The 20,042-nt window shown below is 37.8% G+C and overlaps 1 protein-coding gene across 1 annotated transcript in view; it reads left to right on the top strand.

The window, feature by feature from the left end:
- Positions 1-19,376, top strand: part of LOC109254375 (torsin-1A-interacting protein 2-like) — a 36,648-nt gene extending 17,272 nt beyond the window's left edge. Inside the window, exons 2-5 of the mRNA XM_019428207.2 lie at positions 8,605-8,781; positions 11,214-11,735; positions 14,711-14,812; positions 15,583-19,376. Of these exons, the coding sequence (XP_019283752.2) occupies positions 8,748-8,781; positions 11,214-11,735; positions 14,711-14,812; positions 15,583-16,382 (1,458 nt within the window). The 5' untranslated portion in view covers positions 8,605-8,747 and the 3' untranslated portion in view covers positions 16,383-19,376. The remainder of the gene's footprint in view (positions 1-8,604; positions 8,782-11,213; positions 11,736-14,710; positions 14,813-15,582) is intronic.
- The last annotated feature ends 666 nt before the right edge of the window (positions 19,377-20,042 follow it).

Raw genomic sequence — 20,042 nt, 5'->3', positions numbered from 1 at the left:
CCACGGAATCTTAACACAACTTGAAAATTGCTTATTACAGAAGAAAAACAATGGCCTTTGCAGCCAGTTGACCTGTGTTCATCTTCGAATTCTGGCACTGTTAAATGACTTTGGGCATTTTAACCTCTCTCTTCAGTTTCTTCATCTGTCAAATAGTGCAGTAATAACCTACCTCACAGTGTTCTGGGGTTGAATGTGATAATATATGCCAAACATATGGCACATAGTAAGTCTTTAGGACTAGAAAAAGTATAGGAGAAGAGGTAGAACTCAGAAGTGTAGGGATAAGGATAGAGTCTTAATTTTAGAACTGGGATTAAATCCAATTGTTAGAGCTCAATCCTGAATTACCAAAAACTTCTTAAGTCCCTTCCAATGAAGGACTCCCTTGATCTTGGTACTGAGGTTGACGTTGTAGTTGAGTCCAGTGGTGTTAGGTATAAAGATTAAGAAGCCTATGGGGATGGATGCTCTCAAGGAAATCCTTGTCACATTTTTTAGGCCCGTTTACAGTCATAATTGTGGTAGATGTAATTGCTGTGTGATTTGTTCTATCACCTGAGACTTTCCACAACACTAAAATAAGCTGTTTGAGAAAATTTGAAGGATATGTGCAGAATCACCCAGGTCATATGTGCTAGAGTCACAATTCAGACCTAGATTCAGGGTACTTTGCAGTATGTTCACTACAAGTTTTTTTTTTTAGTGTCACGGTTAAAAGCTTGGGTCCCACCATCAGATTGAGTTCAAATCCTGACTCTGCCTTTACTAGTTGTGTGTTCCTGGGTAAGGTTCTTAACCTCTCTGTATGTCCATTTCCTTGTCTGTAAAATAGTAATAAGACTATTAATCCATACATCATAAGACTGTTGTGAAGATTAAATGAATTAATACATGAAATGCTTTGGATGCTGCTCGGCATAAAGAAGACGCTCAATAAATGTTAGCTATATATTTTTGTTGTAGATGTTTCATATGTTGTAGCCATGGCAGAAGTATATATTATTTGAGGGCCAAGAGAACCTGATTTTTATCCCTAGAGCCTAAAATGACAGGATTCATTAAAAGTGTTTAAAGGCAGAAAAAGGTACATATACTTATTGGGCCCGGACTACCATACATTTGTCATGATGGCATTTATGTCTAAATTACCATCCTAGATTGACTGATACTCTTGTATCTTGGCTGCTAGGCTTCTAATTCATATTCTCTCTCCCTCCTCCTCCCCCTCCCCTTTCTCTCTCTCTCTCTCTCTCTCTCTCTAATTTACCACTTAGTGTTGCAGATGCCAGTGCTTCCTGGTACTTGCCTCTTCCTTCTTCCCCAGGTCTCTAGGTCTCCGTCCCCTCCCCTCACTGGTTCCCATGGAGGTTACAGGATGAATAGAGGTTGGGTGAGGTCTTGCTGCTCTCCCAGCCCTGATTTTGTTCTCAACGGCAGCTTTTTCTTGTCCTGTCTCCTTTCAACTGGTTATGACAAAGTGCATGGGAGGCTGTCGTTGAAGTATACCTCTGTAACACAAATTCATTGCTTGTGAGCTCAAAGAGTTACCATTACAGGCTTTGCCTTTTGATTTTTTTCCTCACAGAGCTGATCCATTTTATTACTCATTTAACAAAAGTAATAACTACATCAAACATATAGAAAAATCCAGAAAATAATACTCACTAGGTACTCAGATCTAAAATACGTTAACATTTTGCCACATTTGCCTCCATTGTTTTGTTTTTTTTTTTTCAAGATACAGTTGACACAGTTGAGACCCATTCTTGTCCTCCTCCTATTCCTGCCCTTCCCTCAGCAGAAGCAAGCACCAAATGGAAGTTTATGTGTATCCCTTCTGTTCATGTGTTTAATTATTTTATATCTGTTTAAGCAGTGTACAGAACAATAAAAGAATTGACTGCTTTCAAAATTTTATTATTCAGTAACATCAGTAACATTTATACATAAATATGATGTGCACCAATTTGTAGAGTTTCTCTTCGACACTTAATTTTGTATGTTGGAGTCTGCTGAAGTTGGTTGTATTGCTGCAGTGCAAAGGTCATGCGTTACCAGACAATGAATACATACCCAGCAGTCACCATTACCATTGGTGCAATGAGATGGAACAGAAAGGATACATCTTAAAAGAACACAGGGCAGCCACATCTGCAGAGGAAGCAGTGAGGCAAATTTGTGTCCTTGTTTACAAAAGTCCCAGGATGTGGAAATTAAGGAAGGCATCCCTCAGCCTACCATCTGGAGCATTTTCCATAAATGGAGACTAACCTGTTTAACCTGTTGCAAGCCCACATTGAGACTGTTAACGCAAATTGATACAGGTCTTGCTGCAGGTTTCAGGGTCACAGGGAAGTGCAAAAAGTAGAAAAATGGATCATAACCTCCACATATGTGGGACATTGAAAAACAACATCTTACAATGGAACTTTTCAGGGATTCACTGAAAGTAAATCTTTTGTGCCACGTGAAGCACACAGGTCTTCATCAGTTCCTTTTTGCCAAAGATCCATCAAATGGAAATGATGGTATAATCATGGACACAATGATGGAATGGTTTTTCCCACAGCTGCAAAATCTCCAACATCCCCATTTTCCATCAGGATGAGGCTCTGCCTCACTTCCATTATGCAGTCTAGAGTTTCTTAATGTACACATTTCATGGCATGGATTGGATAGTGCTCAAAAAGTTGACCTGCCTCTGGAATATTGGCCTCCAGATCTCCCACCATGTGACTTCTTGTGAGGATGTGTCAAGAACCTCTGTGTTTGTACCACTTCTTGTAGCATTGAGGGAATACCATTTCAGCTATGAACAGTGTGACATGTTTGTTACAAAGGGCCTAAATGAAATGGGCTACAGGAATGTGTGCCTTGTGACAAGAAAGGTATTTACTGAGCAGTTTTAAGATTAGAGAAATACCTGCGATGGTTCCTTTTGCAGAGTGTTTATTGGCTGCATCCTAGTTAGCAAGTAATACATTTTTGAAAGTGTTCAGTTCTGTTTCTTGGAAACCAAATTGAGGGTATCCTACATGCAATAAAATGTACAAATTTTAGGGACGCCTGGGTGGCTCAGTCGGTTGGGCGTCCGACTTCGGCTCAGGTCATGATCTCACGGTCTGTGGGTTCGAGCCCCGCGTCGGGCTCTGTGCTGACAGCTCAGAGCCTGGAGCCTGTTTCAGATTCTGTGTCTCCTTCTCTCTGTGACCCTCCCCCGTTCATGCTCTGTCTCTCTCTGTCTCAAAAATAAATAAACGTTAAAAAAAAATTTTAAAAAGTACAAATTTTAATTTTGATGACAAATGTTAACTACCTTAATAAAGATACGAAACACTTTACTAAACCCAGAAGCTTTCCTCATGCCCTTTTCCAGTGAGTACTCCTTCCCCCAGTAACCACTTCTATGTTTTCTGTCACCATAGACTATGGTAAATAACCATTTGCCTATTTTAGGACTTCATATAAATGGAATCATTTGGCAGATACTCCTATGTGTGGGTTTTTTTTCATTCACATTTCTTAAGATACATCCATGTCGTGGCTTGTATCAGTTCATATTTATGCCATTTGTTCTTCTTTTGAATCACTCTATATAGTATAAGTTTGTTTCTTAACTTGTATGTAAAAATTATAATACTGCACTTTTACAAATTTTTGAGATATGTAATTCATTGGTTTAATTGCCATAGATAATGTTACATTGTAAGAATATGCCACAGTTTTTTTTTTAATCCTCTTCCTTATTCATGGACATTTAGGTGGTCTCATTTTTTCCCTCATTTTAAACAATGCTGCCACAAATATCAGTGGGCACTTGAGGGAGAGTTTGTCTACGGCATGTGTCTAAAAGTGCAATTGCCAGTTTGTAGAATCTGCGTGTCTTGTCTTTACCAGATAATTGCCATATTGCTCTCCAGAATTGAATAGCAGTTTACTCATTGCCAATAGAGTTTAAAACTCTCTGTGTATCCATATCCTCACCAACACCTGGTGTTGCCTGACTTGTTTGCCAGTCGGTGCTTGTAAAATGGTATTGTACGTCATTGTTAATTTATTTTGCATTTCCTTAACCACTCTTATTGATTCATTAGACTGCTAGGTTTCCTCTTCATTTAACAGTTTGTTCACCTCTTTTCCCCATTTATTTTTTCATAGCATTATCTGTCTCTTACTGATTTGGGGGAGTCTGTGTATTCTGGATATTAATCCCTTGCTGATTTTATGTGTTGGCTGATATTTTTCCGGTCAGTGAGTTTATGTTTTAACTTTGATTTTGATGATTTGTATAGAAATTAACATTTTAAAAATGTGATCACATTTGTCAGATTTTCCCTTTATGGCTTGTGTATTTTATTTTATTTTATTTATTTATTTTTTTTTTTATTTTTTAATATATGAAATTTACTGTCAAATTGGTTTCCATACAACACCCAGTGCTCATCCCAAAAGGTGCCCTCCTCAATACCCATCACCCACCCTGCCCTCCCTCCCACCCTGCCCTCCCTCCCACCCCCCATCAACCCTCAGTTTGTTCTCAGTTTTTAACAGTCTCTTATGCTTTGGCTCTCTCCCACTCTAGCCTCTTTTTTTCTTTTTTTTTTTTCCTTCCCCTCCCCCATGGGTTTCTGTTATGTTTCTCAGGATCCACATAAGAGTGAAACCATATGGTATCTGTCTTTCTCTGTATGGCTTATTTCACTTAGCATCACACTCTCCAGTTCCATCCATGTTGCTACAAAAGGCCATATTTCATTTTTTCTCATTGCCACGTAGTATTCCATTGTGTATATAAACCACAATTTCTTTATCCATTCATCAGTTGATGGACATTTAGGCTCTTTCCATAATTTGGCTATTGTTGAGAGTGCCGCTATAAACATTGGGGTACAGGTGCCCCTATGCATCAGTACTCCTGTATCCCTTGGGTAAATTCCTAGCAGTGCTATTGCTGGGTCATAGGGTAGGTCTATTTTTAATTTTCTGAGGAACCTCCACACTGCTTTCCAGAGCGGCTGCACCAATTTGCATTCCCACCAACAGTGCAAGAGGGTTCCTGTTTCTCCACATCCTCTCCAGCATCTATAGTCTCCTGATTTCTTCATTTTGGCCACTCTGACTGGCGTGAGGTGATATCTGAGTGTGGTTTTGATTTGTATTTCCCTGATAAGGAGCGACGTTGAACATCTTTTCATGTGCCTGTTGGCCATCCGGATGTCTTCTTTAGAGAAGTGTCTATTCATGTTTTCTGCCCATTTCTTCACTGGGTTATTTGTTTTTCGGGTGTGGAGTTTGATGAGCTCTTTATAGATTTTGGATACTAGCCCTTTGTCCGTTGTGTCATTTGCAAATATCTTTTCCCATTCCGTTGGTTGCCTTTTAGTTTTGTTGGTTGTTTCCTTTGCTGTGCAGAAGCTTTTTATCTTCATAAGGTCCCAGTAATTCACTTTTGCTTTTAATTCCCTTGCCTTTGGGGATGTGCCGAGTAAGAGATTGCTACGGCTGAGGTCAGAGAGGTCTTTTCCTGCTTTCTCCTCTAAGGTTTTGATGGTTTCCTGTCTCACATTCAGGTCCTTTATCCATTTTGAGTTTATTTTTGTGAATGGTGTGAGAAAGTGGTCTAGTTTCAACCTTCTGCATGTTGCTGTCCAGTTCTCCCAGCACCATTTGTTAAAGAGACTGTCTTTTTTCCATTGGATGTTCTTTCCTGCTTTGTCAAAGATGAGTTGGCCATACGTTTGTGGGTCTAGTTCTGGGGTTTCTATTCTATTCCATTGGTCTATGTGTCTGTTTTTATGCCAATACCATGCTGACTTGATGATGACAGCTTTGTAGTAGAGGCTAAAGTCTGGGATTGTGATGCCTCCTGCTTTGGTCTTCTTCTTCAAAATTACTTTGGCTATTCGGGGCCTTTTGTGGTTCCATATGAATTTTAGGATTGCTTGTTCTAGTTTCGAGAAGAATGCTGGTGCCATTTTGATTGGGATTGCATTGAATGTGTAGATAGCTTTGGGTAGTATTGACATTTTGACAATATTTATTCTTCCAATCCATGAGCAGGGAATGACTTTCCATTTCTTTATATCTTCTTCAATTACCTGCATAAGCTTTCTATAGTTTTCAGCATACAGATCTTTTACATCTTTGGTTAGATTTATTCCTAGGTATTTTATGCTTCTTGGTGCAATTGTGAATGGGATCAGTTTCTTCATTTGTCTTTCTGTTGCTTCATTGTTAGTGTATAAGAATGCAACTGATTTCTGCACATTGATTTTGTATCCTGCAACTTTGCTGAATTCATGTATCAGTTCTAGCAGACTTTTGGTGGAGTCTATCGGATTTTCCATGTATAATATCATGTCATCTGCAAAAAGCGAAAGCTTGACTTCATCTTTGCCAATTTTGATGCCTTTGATTTCCTTTTGTTGTCTGATTGCTGATGCTAGAACTTCCAGCACTATGTTAAACAAGAGCGGTGACAGTGGGCATCCTTGTCATGGCTTGTGTATTTTATATCTTGCTTAAGAAAACCTTGAGGTTATAAAGATATTCGGTATTTTCTTCTGAAAATTCAAAGTTTTGCTCTTTATACTTAGGTCTTTAATCTGAAATTGACTTTTGTGTCAGGTGGTATGTAGAAATCTTAACTTTTTTTCCCATTTGAGTTGTCACTTGACCTCAAACTACTCATTAATGCATTCTTTCTCTTTTGTCACTTACCCAATTTCCTTTATGTATGTATGTATGTATTTCCTGGCTCTGTATTCTGTATATTCTCTGTCTGTTCTTGCACCAATGCCCTTATTGTTCTTATTTCCTATAGGTTTATAATAAGTCTTGATATATCTGATAAAGATAGCCAGCCCCCCTCCTTCGGAATTACCTTAACTCTTCCTAATCCTTTACTGCTCTTTGTGAATTTTAGGGTCAGCTTGTCCATTCTGTAAGAAACAAAACAACAATCAAAAACTTGTCTTAAGATTTTGTTTTAATTTACAATGAATCCGTAGATTAGTTTGGAGACAATTGACATTATTGGTTTAGAGTCTTACTGTCTATGCACGTAATATATTTCTCTACTTAGGTCTTTTTTATGTCCTTTAATAAAGTTTTATGCTTTTCTTTCTAAAGTTTTTTTTTTTTAGTACATTTTTATTGAGGTATAATTTACATAGCATAAAACTCACCCCACTCTATAAAGTTCTTGCATATATGTTGTTAGGTTTTTTTACCAGGTACCTTTTAATTTTTATTTTGAGATACCTTATAGTTATTGTGTGGTAGCCTGTTTGCTTTCTAAAATTTTTGTCCTGGTGCATAGGAAAGTTTTACCCGTTGTTTTCTCGGTTTGGGCTGGCAGGAAAAAATTGTCTTAAGAAATCTGAAAAAGACTGAGGACCTTTTATTTTCTTTCATGAACTAGGATAGGAGAGAAACCCTCATTGCAGCATATGATGGTAATGTGAAAAGGAGAGCTGGAAGCCCAGTCTCAGGCGATTGAAGAAGATAAAAGGGTGACAAGGAACTCTCCAAATCTTAGACGTGTTCCTAAATGTTCACACCAGCAGAAAGGAGGCCTGCCTCTAACTCCTCCCTTCCCTTCAAGTTTATAATTGGTACCACTCTATACATTCATGTATCCATTTACTTATTCATATTATTTTTAATTAAAATAGGGAGTTCTTACTCTACACTAGGCTAATACCATACATGTGGAATTAAAATGTTATTTTGTAAAATTAAATTTTACAAAAGAGTGCTGTGAAAAAGACATAAAGTTAGTTGGGTAGCCTTGCAACTAGGCTATCAATGTAACACTTTCTAAACCTCTTTTTCACATATATTTTTATATTTAGTCCTCATAGCAGTCCTTAGTCACTTTTACAGATAAGGAAAGTATTGTTCCTGACAAAAAATGATTTAACTATAAAATGATAGAACATTTTATTATGAGTTGCCTCTGATTTTGATTCCTTTTGTATATAGTTCATAGTAACTTCTACATGAGTCATCTTTGAGCACTGCACGGAAAGGCATTGTATAAAGCGATCTAAAAAGAATACTGCGAGAAAACCACTAAAAAGGCAGTGACATAACTCCCGTGTTTATTTCCTACACCTGACACCAAGGCAGCCGCCTTAGTTTGTAGGTACTCCCTGTGCATTGTTACTTAATAATGATAAATGAAAGCTTCTAATAGGCTGAGAGATTGATATGGGGCAGAAACTGAAGACGTAAAGGAAACCTGCAGTGATTAACTGAGCAGTGACTTAAATTTCTATTCTTAGAATTACTCTTCATTCCATTTTCAAAGAACTTCTCTTTAAGATTCTGGCCATTTGGCCTTTCTGATCCTTTCAACACAATGGAACATATTAGGAGATTATGGCATCCATGCAAGGTTAATAATCTGAAACTTTTTTTTCTACTTGTAGTTAAGGATTTGGTGATCCTCACTAAAACCAGAAAACATTTCTTCATCAGAAAAGTTTCGAAGAGGAGCTACTACTCAGAGTAAACAGATTGAATAAATGAAGCTGAAATCGGCATTTCTCCCATGTATGAATAAAAAGTCATTTAATTCTTTTCATTTTATTTTAGTCACTATATATGCCTTGTTTCCTGGGTCCACGGGAAGCATGAGTCTGTTGGGACTTGGGACAAGAAGAAAACAAGACATCTTCACAAGAAAAAACAGACATTAACAAAAAGTATCCCAAAGTCTGAAGAGCTAGAACACAAACATGGCCGACAGAGGACTTAGGGATCCTGCAGAGGGTAAGACTAGTCTGTACAGCAGGTTCATGCTGTAGGAATCTAGACCTGTACTAAGATCTCAGGTGACTGAAACCTGAAGTTTGGAAGTAAAGAAGTTAGCTTAGTGGATTAATTTGTTATGATGATGATTCTTTTTTATTTGCTGAAGTCTACCATAACATCAGACCTGAATTATAAGGAAGGTTAATGTTTTAGAGATCCAGTAGTAGGAACCCATAGTGTTAGAAAAATACATGCATCTTAGAAAGGGATGGCAGACCAGTTTTTAGAGCTGTATTTTTTTTTTTTAAATCAAGAAAACAGATGTGCCATCTGTTTAGAGATCTTTCAATTCTAGGGAAAGATGAAATTTAAAGTCTTCATCCTGCTTGTATATATATGTAAGAGCTATCAAACAGGCAAATTATGAAGTAGATATTTCAGAAGAGAAGGGCATATTTACTTAGACCTTTTACTGAGGATATTTTAAAATATATAAAAGTAGAATACTATAATGAATTCCCATGAACTCAACATTTAGTTCCTTTATTTAAGTCTATTTAAATTCCAGTTCATTTATACCAGTTAATAATTTACAGTGTAATAATTAGTTTCAGGTGTATAATATAGTTATTTCAACATCTAAATTTTTTTAATATTTTTTTACATTTATATTAATTCAATTTTTTGTGAGAGAGATAGAGTGCAAGCCAGAGAGGGACAGAGAGAGAGAGACACAGAATCCCAAGCAGGCTCCAGGTTCTGAGCTGTCAGCACAGAGCCCAAGATGGGGCTTGAACCCATCAACCTCGAGATCGTGACCTGAGCCGAAGTCGGACACTCAACCGACTGAGCCACCCAGGGCCCCCTCATCATCTAAATTTCAGTTATAACCTGTATAATGTTGATCTTGTTGCCTGCCATGGAATATTTAAATACGAATCCAAGGCATTATATCATTTAGTTTATATCTCTTAAAGATAGATTTTTTAAAGTAACTAAAATAGCATCATACCTGGAAAATATATTAATAATTGTTCCTTAATATTATCACAAATTTAATCAGTATGTACACTTCTCCAGTTGTCTCAACATCTTTTTTCTTTTTTTTTTTTTTTTTTTTTTTGCCTCCTTAATCTTTTTTTTTCTCCACAGCTGGCGTTTTTTTTTTTTTTTTTTTTTTTTTCTTTATAATGGGCCACTCTCTGTATTTGATTGGTTTATCTTTTAGGTTGCTTTTTTTTTTTTAGGCTTTACTATAAAAAATACCACACATACATAAGAGTAGAGAGAGAGAGATGAAATGAATCCCATGTTCCCATCAAATGGCTCCATCTGCTGCCAACATATTGTTTCATCTGTAGTTTCTCACTCTCCTTTATCACCCATATTCTTGAGGCAAGTTGTTGACATCATGTAATTTTAGCCATGAATATGTGAATACTTACCTCTAAAAGGATGCTTTAAAAAATTATCACAATATATTGTACTTAAAGGATGACCAGTAATTCCTAAGTAAGAAGGAATATCTGGCATTCAAATTTTCCTGATTATCTCATAAATACTTTTTTTTGTCTCTTGCTGTTATTAAAGTAACAGAAGTCTTTTGTCCCTTTGAATTTTCCCATCCTGGGTTTTACCAATTACGTTCTGAGGCATGATTTAATATATTCCTCTATTCCTGTATGTCATGGCAACTGGTAGGTAGCTCTAGAATCTTGATCATATATCAGTTCGTTTGTTTGGCAAGAATACTATACGTGAGGGGCGCCTGGGTGGCTCAGTCGGTGGAGCGTCCGACTTCGGCTCAGGTCATGATCTCGCAGTCTGTGAGTTCGAGCCCTGCATAGGGCTCTGTGCTGATGGCTCAGAGCCCGGAGCCTGCTTCCGATTCTGTCTCCCTCTCTCCCTGCTCCTCCCCCACTCACAGTCTGTCTGTCTGTCTCTCAAAAATAAACATTAAAAAAAAATTAAAAAAAAAATACTATACGTGTTATAGTGTACTTCCTACTGCATTGAATTGGGAGGTTAATGATGTCTGGTTTTCCCTGTTTTTGTGATGTTAAAGATTGATCAGCTGGTTCAGCAGTTGTGAGTCTGGTTCATCCATTATAAAACTTCTCATAAGCCTTTTGCATAATGGTTTTAGTTGCTACTGATGATTATTGCCTAGATACATTATTTCATCAGGGAAGAGGATGTGTTTAATACACAAAAATTGGTTTTGTTATTCAAAATAGTTTTACATTAGTATTATTTGTTAGATTTATTAACACATAATAAATTTGTCTTACCTTTAGTGGAAATCAAGAGAAATAATGTTTAGGAAGAGTGCCTTGCTAACCATAAAAATCTGTATACATTTTACTTATTATTCAGTTAGGGACCTTCTTAAAATACAAAAAAATAGGGATGTTATTTTTAATTAAAATTATAAATTTTTATCTCAATAGCCTCTCAAGAGGATTTGAAAAATGACCCATCAGTAAGTTCTCAGGCACAGGAGACCATAGTCACAGCAAGTACCACTGAAGAAGCTCAGACCCCAGACCCTGTCTCTGGTCTTAACAAAGTCCACCAAGAGGTAGAAAATATAGGTCCAGGAAGTGCAGACGCAGGTGATCAATCAGAAGATTCAGATGAAACAAATTATGGGAACTATCCAAAGGATAAAACAGAACATGAGAACAACCAGAGCTTTCAGGATGAAGAGCAAGGCCATCAACTCCCTGATTCAGAAAGTCCAGGTGAAAAACCCTTGGATCCAGAACCCAGCTGTTCTCCAAGTGACAAGGTGGGAAGAGATGATGTGCTCTTACGAAGCGACTCTGCAGCCCTCCCTGAGGAAGTGAGCAGCGGACCTGGAGTTGCACAGGAGCCACCTGCCATGGACCCTCAGGATGCCCCAAGCCCTGATCGTTCCCATGCAGGGCCAGAGAACCAGGGCACAGTGCGGAGGCGACTGCTGGCGCCAGGTAAGGGAGCCCACTGGACTTCTGTTTCGTATTGCTCTGTCACTGAGGACACAGCATAGGTCAGGGGCCTTTTTGTCAGCTTCTCTTTCCTTCATAGGACCAAGGCCTTTGGGCCTTGCCCAAGGTCACTTAAAGACATATGACTGAACTTAGAATGAGGTTTCTCATCTCCTAGACCATTTGTAGCTTATGTAGCTTCCAATACATAACTACTTATGTAGCTTCCAATACATAAACTGCATTTTTAAGCAATATTTTTATTTACTTACTGTTTGTAGTAATGTAGTAAGATTAAAAAAAGGGGGGGGCGGTGGGGGAAGGCCTGACTTTTTAAAACTTTACTAGCTTTTTCTTTAATTCTTAGGAGCATATTTTTTATTTACAATTTTTTAAAGCTTTTACTTTTTGGGGAACTAAACACTACGTAAATCAAGAGATGGATACATTTAAAAACCAGCATCAGTGGTACAGTGCCCTTAACTCAGTCATATTTTAGTTTTATAAGACTTTGAGCAAATCTGTTAATTTGTCTCTATATGATTTTCTCCTCTTGTATATTAAGGAGAATAACCATCATATCTTCTCTTATGAAGATACTGTCTTCCTAGTGGCTAAGTCCTTAGCTGGAACTCAAAAGACACACAGATTCTAGTTGTGGTCCTGCCACTTGCTAGCTTGGGTGACCTCGAGCAAGTATCTTAACTTCCTGGTACTTCAGTTTCCTATTTGTAGAATGAAGAATTTGGACAAGAGGTATCCAGCTCTCACTGTCTATAATTCTATGTGTGGATATGTATTTTATAAGTACTTAGAAGAGCTCAGTCTAAAATGCCTATTGGCCAATGCAAACAAACATAAAATATTACACATTCTGTTCATCAGGGGCTTGACTAAGGGCTGGAAATTCATGTTTCACTATAAATCAGTGACCTATCTCAAATATATGTTTCGTTCATTAATCGTTAGTATAGTCTGTAACTTCAGGGAAGTCAAGAACTCTCTCTCTCTCATCCATTATGTCTCTGTGGCACCTGGCACAGAGAAGCAACTTTATGAATAGCTGTTACATGAATGAATGAATGAATGTGACTTGTATGAACTATTATGTCCCATCAGATTTCATCATATGCAGGTTCACTGAGTGGAGGAAGAAAATATTGTTTTAAAAATGCAGTCTGTGTATGCAGAGCAGCTTAATATAATGGAATGAACTAATCTAGCAGATGAGAAATCTTGTTCTAAACTCAGCCACATCTCTTTTTTTTTTTTTTTTTTTTTTAAGGTTTATTTGAGAGAGAGAGAGAGGGAGGGAGGGAGGGAGGGCTGGGGTGGGGGTGGGGGAGAAAGAATTCCAAACAGGCTCCACACTGTCAGCACAGAGCCCGATGCGGGGCTTGAACTCACAAACCCAAGTTCATGACCTGAGCTGAAACCAAGAGTCAGACACTTAACCGGCTGAGCCACCCAGGTGCCCCACTTAGCCACATCTCTTTATGTGACCTTGGGCAAAGCCCTTCCCATCCCTGGGCCTTTTGTCAGGATAGGTAAGGTGGGGTTACAGTAGGTGATCATTAAAGATCCTTTCATATTCTATGCTATGATACCTTAAGTTCCTATATTTTAGTATGATGTGAATAAATACACTATCCTTTATAGGTGAAGATGATTCTTTTCTTTTTTTAAACTGTTTCATTTATTTTTTTTAATGTTAATTTATTTTTGAGAGAGAGAGCCATGAGCAGGGGAGGGACAGAGAGAGGGAGATAGGATCTGAAACAGGCTCTGCGCTGACAGCAGCAAGCCCAATCCCACAGTCTCACAAACCATGAGACCGTGACTTGAGCCATAGATGCCTAACCAACTGAGCCACCTAGCCACCTGTTTCCTTATGTTAATAGAGTATACCGTTTGAGTTCTTTTTCCCGTAAGCACACACCTATACCATAGAGTGCCTTCGAGTGCTACACAATAGTGCCCTCCTTTTTTTTCAGCCACACATTTTAAGATCGGTGTCTCACCCCACACCTACATTTTTATGTAGTTCATAAATTTTCTTAATCTTGTATTTCTTACTTTTCATGATTCCATCATTAAGAGTTCCAAACCTACTTTTGTACCTGTACAGTAATCTCTCCTGTCTCAAAACTTAGGGCCTTCATTATGTGTATGCTTGGGGTCTTGAGCCACGTGACTTGAACCCTGGAATTAGAGTGTCCTTGCCCTGTGATGTTGAGTCTTGTGTACAGTTAATGCTTCTTTCTTAAAAAAATGTTTTATTATGTATGCTTTATCTTTTAATAGCTGCCACATATTTATTTATTTAAAGTAAACTCTGCGCCCAGTGTAGGGTTTGAACACACAACCCTGAGATCAAGAGTCTCATGCTCTACTGACTGAGCCAGCCAGGTGCCCCCAGCTAACACTTCTAAAATCCCTTTTTACTTATTTATTTTATTATTAATTTTTCTTTTTTTAACATTTATGTATTTTTTGAGACAGAGAGAGACAGAGCATGAACGGGGGAGGGTCAGAGAGAAAGGGAGACACAGAATCTGAAACAGGCTCCAGGCTCTGAGATGTCAGCACAGAGCCCGATGCGGGGCTCAAACCCACGGACCGCGAGATCATGACCTGAGCCGAAGTCGGACGCCCAACTGACTGAGCCACCCAGGCGCCCCGTAAAATCCCTTTTTAATTTTAAACATTTTGTCGAAATACGTTGTAGATAGGTTTGGCCGCAATATTAGGGTGCTCGTTTCTTGTCCTTGATGTAAGGGCCAGTGAGGACTTCATTTTATTGTTCTACGTAAAATAAAAGTAATAGCCTTAAGGAAAAGACAGGAAAAAAGTTAGCTTTGTATAAGAAAGTATAGAAATCCCCTCAGCCTAATAATTCTTTGATTTGGTAAGAGGCCTAGAGTGTATGATACCCCGTTAGCATATTGTCTAAAGAGAACGTTCCTTTTCCCCAGCAGAGGCTGAAAGTCATCAACAGGAAACACAAAGGTTGGAAGAAAAGAAAGAGAGTGCACTGGATACCAGAAGAAAGATGAATAAAAAAGATTATTTGCGTTATGGTGAGAACAAAATTGGTCCTACTGTTACGTGTCGATTCACATTCAGAAATCCTCAGAGAAAACACCTAGAAGACTAGCATTTAAACAATTTCATTGTTTTAGTATTTTTGTTTTGTTTTTATTTTACTTTGTTTTAATTCCAGCGTACTTAACATACAGTGTTCTGTTAGTTTCCAGTGCGCAGTATAGTGATTCGCAATTCCATACAACACCTGGTGCCCATCACAACAAGTGAATTCTTTAATCCGCATCACCTATTTCACCCGCCTCCCCTCTGGTAACCATGTTGTTACCATCCTGGTTATCTGGTAACCGTGATATTTTGCCATCCTGAACAAAATGAGAATTCCCATAGGAGGAAGGACTTTTCGTAAATAAGAAACTAAAATACTTTTTACAGAGTATTAACTTTCCACGTGGCATTTTTACATTTTGACCCTTTAGGAAAAAATGGCCTATTAGAAGTAATAGGTACTTTGAGAGGGAGGAGGACTATCCTGATCATTTCTAAATTGCATCATTAGTTATAGCAACAAATACATAAACTTACCTTTTAACAAAATGTATCATCAAATAATTAAATCTAAGAAATTAGAGAAGTGTTTCTGGTAGACCTAAATTAGCTCAAAGGTTAAAGGATTCAGGCGAAAGAAAGTCACCACAATTAGTAAAATCTGGCAGTATCTCTAACTCATTTCAGTTTACCACAGATTTTATTTCTGATCCACCTTCTCTCTAATTTTGTGTTTTATTTTCCCATTCTCTGACAGGCTCCATCTTTTTTGGCTCTGTGGTCACGACTCTTGTTTTACTAAATTGGGGTAATAGCTACTATTCCTCTTCAGCCCAGCAAGTGCCCAAAAATCCAGCTTTGGAGGCCTTTTTGGTTCATTTCAGCCAACTGAAGGATAAATTCCCAGGCCAGAGTTCCTTTTTGTGGCAGAGAGGACGTAAATTTCTCCAGAAACACCTCAATGCTTCAAACCCCACTGAGCCAGCCACCATCATATTTACAGCAGCTCAGGAGGGAAGAGAGACCCTGAAGTGCCTGAGCCACCTCGTTGCGGATGCCTATACCTCTTCCCAGAAAGTCTCTGCCATTCAGATTGACGGGGCTGCAAGAACCTTGCAGGACAGTGATGTGGTCAAGCAGTTGGTTGACACGGAGCTGAGCTCAGGATTTGAGAATGGCCAGAAGGCTGCTGTGGTGCACCACTTTGAATCCCTTCCCGCAGGCTCTACCTTAATCTTCTACAAGTATTGTGACCATGAGAATGCTGCCTTTAAAGATGTGGCCCTGGTCCTGACTGTTCTCCTAGAGGAGGAAACATTAGAAGCAAGTGTCGGCCCAAGGGAAACTGAAGAAAAAGTGAGAGATTTCCTCTGGGCCAGGTTTACCAACTCAGACACTCCCAGCTCCTTCAACCACATGGACTCTGACAAATTGAGTGGCCTCTGGAGCCGGATTTCACACCTGGTGCTGCCTGTCCAGCCTGTGAGGGACATCGAAGAACAGGGGTGCCGGGGTGCCTTTTATAAGCTAAGCACAGAGTTGGTTTTTGAGGCCTAGATTTATTAAAAAGTTAGTTGAAGAGCCTTCTGTTTCTGTGGAAGGAGGTTATGAAAAGCCTGGAGAACACAAATGAGCTTATTTTAGAAAAAAATTCTCTTTTTTACCTTTTGTAAAATCTTTCTAAGCTTGACAAAACTTGACTTTTTTCCCTGGCCTTTGAAGCAAATCAGGTTTGAAATCTGCATAGAATATATAACTGAGGCTTTTTTTTTTTTTTTTTTTTTTAATCCAGAAATAGAGCAACAGAATGATTGCATGGGAAGATAATCTTCTCAGAATGACTAAAATGATTTTTGTTTTCTTGAGAGTCTAAGGAGTCTTTTGGGTAGTGTTTGGACTGAACTACAGCAGTTACAGTATGAAGCAAGGATAATTTAAAAAATGTTTTTTCTATCACATATTAAAATATTTTAAAAACTGATTTTAATAACCTAGTCATGGGATTACATCTTCTACTAATTTGCATTTTTGAATAGTTTGAAAAGAAATATGAATTCAAGTACTGAACTGTATGTAAGGCACTGTGCTTTTATTCCATTAATGGGCTAAGGTAAAAGCAACTGTTCTTAAGAAATGTTCTTGAAAATTGGGAACAAGGGAAAGAATTAACTATAACCATTGGAAATGAAGAAATTCCAATTGGCTGTATCTTTACTTCGCTTTCTTGAATGTTTTAGAACCATGATTTCCAAGCTATGTCTACTGGCAACCCTATTCTTTTTATCAGGGAGGTTCTGCATTTGATTGCTTCAGGTAGTGGGATTCTCCATAAGATATAATTGGAACAAAGAGTTCCACTGATAATGAAATTTGAAAATTGCTGATTAAGTGAAAAAAAAATCTTAGAAGATAGGAAAATGGGTAGGAAAATGATGAATGTATTAGAACTCATGAGTTGGAAGAGGATGAAATACAGGTTTATTGTATAGACATGCTGTTTATGAAAGATAAAGACCTATAGATGAACAGCAGAATGTATAAACTAGTATTTACTAAGCATATATATATGTATATATATATATATATATATATATATATATATATATATATATATACATACACATATATATATATTTTAAGCGAGTGTGTGCACAGGAGCGTGTGTGCAGGAGAGTGAAGGGGCAGGAGAGGATAGAGAAAGAGGCAGGGAGAGAATCTCAGGCAGGCTCCACGCTCAGAGCAGAGCCTGACGCAGAGCTCAGTCTTGTGACTGTGAGATCATGACCCGAGCCGAAATCAAGAGTTGGATGCTTGAGGCGCCTGGATAGCTCAGTCGGTTAAGCAACTGACTTCGGCTCAGGTCATGATCTCGCGTTCGTGGGTTTGAGCCCCGCGTCGGGCTCTGTGCTGACAGCTCAGAGCCTGAAGCCTGCTTCGGATTCTGTGTCTCCCTCTCTCTCTCTGCCCCTCCCCCGCTCGTTCTCTGTCTCTCAAAAATAAATAAACGTTAAAAAAAAAAAAAAAAGCGTGGGATGCTTAACCTATTGAGCCACCCAGGCACCTCAGTATTTGCTAAGCATCTCTCTGATGGTTTTGTTAATTTCTCTTAATCATCATTTCTGTCTCCCCTGAAGGGAGTTTTATAATTGTCTAGGATGACAGTTTGAGTACAATTTAAGCAGAATAGAGTTTAATAACTAATTGAATAGGTTTTATATGGGTGTGGTAGCATAACTTTACCATGCTGGTTTACTTGCTGCGCAGTGATGGCATATTATATAATGCAGCCCATTTCTTAACTAGATGGTTAGAAATGCAAGAGATACTATACTTAGTAAAAGGAAGCAGACATGGAAAATAGATTCTAAGAGGTTTTAATGACCAGTATTAATTGTTGGACCGTGTTCTGTGATTGCAAGTAAGATTGAGAACAGTGTTTATGGAGACAATAGTTGTTGGTTTGCCTTGCAGCTCTGAAAGCAGAACTCTAGTAAAATTATCTTGACCCAGCGAAGGGTCTGTTCCATGGCATGGCATGGCATGGCTATAGGAACTATCATCATGATCCTGTAATATTTCAACTAGGTTTCGGCCTCTCTGCTGCTGTGAGAGAAGAATATGTATATATAATGTGTGTGTGTGTGTGTGTGTGTGTGTGTGTGTGTGTGTGTATCTTCCTAGTGTTTCCGAAAATCCTTCCAGGTTTTAATCATGTGATTTCTTTTGTACATTAATCATATTGCCAATTAAAGCATGAAAGAAGTCACATGATTAAAGCATGTAAGGATTTTCAGAAACACTAGGAAGATACAGGGATCTTTATTGATACCTAAAAAGAGATCACAAAGACATAGGGGAAGAATCTATTGGAAAATATCTGTCACAGGAAAAACACATAAATCTGTTCTAACCACGGTCTTAAGTGGTGTTCAGATGAGTGTAGGGGCACACCTAAAGGAACTATTTTCATTTGTGACTCTGAAGGAATCTTTCAAATAGATTTGAGGAAAAACCTGCTTGAACAAGAACATAAACCATAGTGAATATAGTACCAATATCAATCCAATATAAAATCAGAGGAAATTGAAGAAAAATCTATATACTAATGTTTGAATTTTTTTTTTTTTTTTTTTTTGTATTTCTAGATCTCAGGTGTCAGCTAGCATTCTGTCACACAAAACCAATGGTGCCTTGTAGAATTGTTCTGTTGGTCTGCTGACCTGTGCTACCTCAGATCTATGAAGAGCCAGTATAAAATGTGCATATATATCAGTGATTCGGAACACAGATGAAACAAAAATTTTAGTTTCTTCATTCAGTTGAATATGGTTTTTCATTTCCTTTTCATACGATTAAGAAAAAGGTTTTAAAATGGCACTTTTTTTTTTAATGTTTAGCCTGTATTAAAAAACACTTTTCCTTCCATGTGTAAGTGCAATCATCTGAAGCTATTGTCAGTTTTCTGTTCACTATTTCAAAACTTATTTTAAAAAGCAGTATATTAACTCTGGATCTATTCATGAATAAAATGATTATTTTTAAAGCATAAAACTTTATATTTTTTAAATGTACCAATTAAAATCGATTATCTAATGTACTCTTAAGTTCATTTCTATTCAGTTCTTCTTTTTTTAAGTTTCCAGATTTTCTTTTGCATATCTAGTAGTTCACCTTTCATTACTTTTACAGTTTGTTTATTTTGTTTGTTTGTTTGTTTTGACTTAGAACAGTGACTTGTGGACCTATGATACCATACATCATTGTTTAATTATTATCACAGAACAATTCTAATGACTACATTCTATGTTAATATAAATTGCTTCTTGAGTGGTACCAGAGTTCTAGAAGAAACTGGTGTAGAATCAGACACTGTCTCTGGACTTTGGAGTTTTTTCCCCTGTGAGGTAACTTTAAGTTTCCCAGCTAGCTTCCAAGTTGGCAGAGAAGTTCCAGGAAATTCTTATCACTGAAGGTAGTAATTGCTGTTGTTTCTATTTTTTAAATTAATAAAAGTTTCAGTGTAGTTCATTTGAAAGCCTCCAAACTTCAGGTGGTAAGGCTCAGCAGGCCTGTGACCTATCATCATCCAGCCAGTGACTCAGTTGAACAGTGCTAGCTACTGTGGTGCTTTGGAGCCTTTCACGGTTTTTAATTGTTGGAGTTATACTTTTATCTGTTAAAACAATAAGCATAGTGAGCATTGATGTTAAAATAAAA

This window comes from Panthera pardus, unplaced genomic scaffold (genome assembly GCF_024362965.1).
Source record: "Panthera pardus isolate Hobbes unplaced genomic scaffold, ASM2436296v1 HiC_scaffold_21, whole genome shotgun sequence".
Lineage (NCBI taxonomy): Eukaryota > Metazoa > Chordata > Mammalia > Carnivora > Felidae > Panthera > Panthera pardus.
This window is presented reverse-complemented; position numbering and strand designations above follow the sequence as displayed.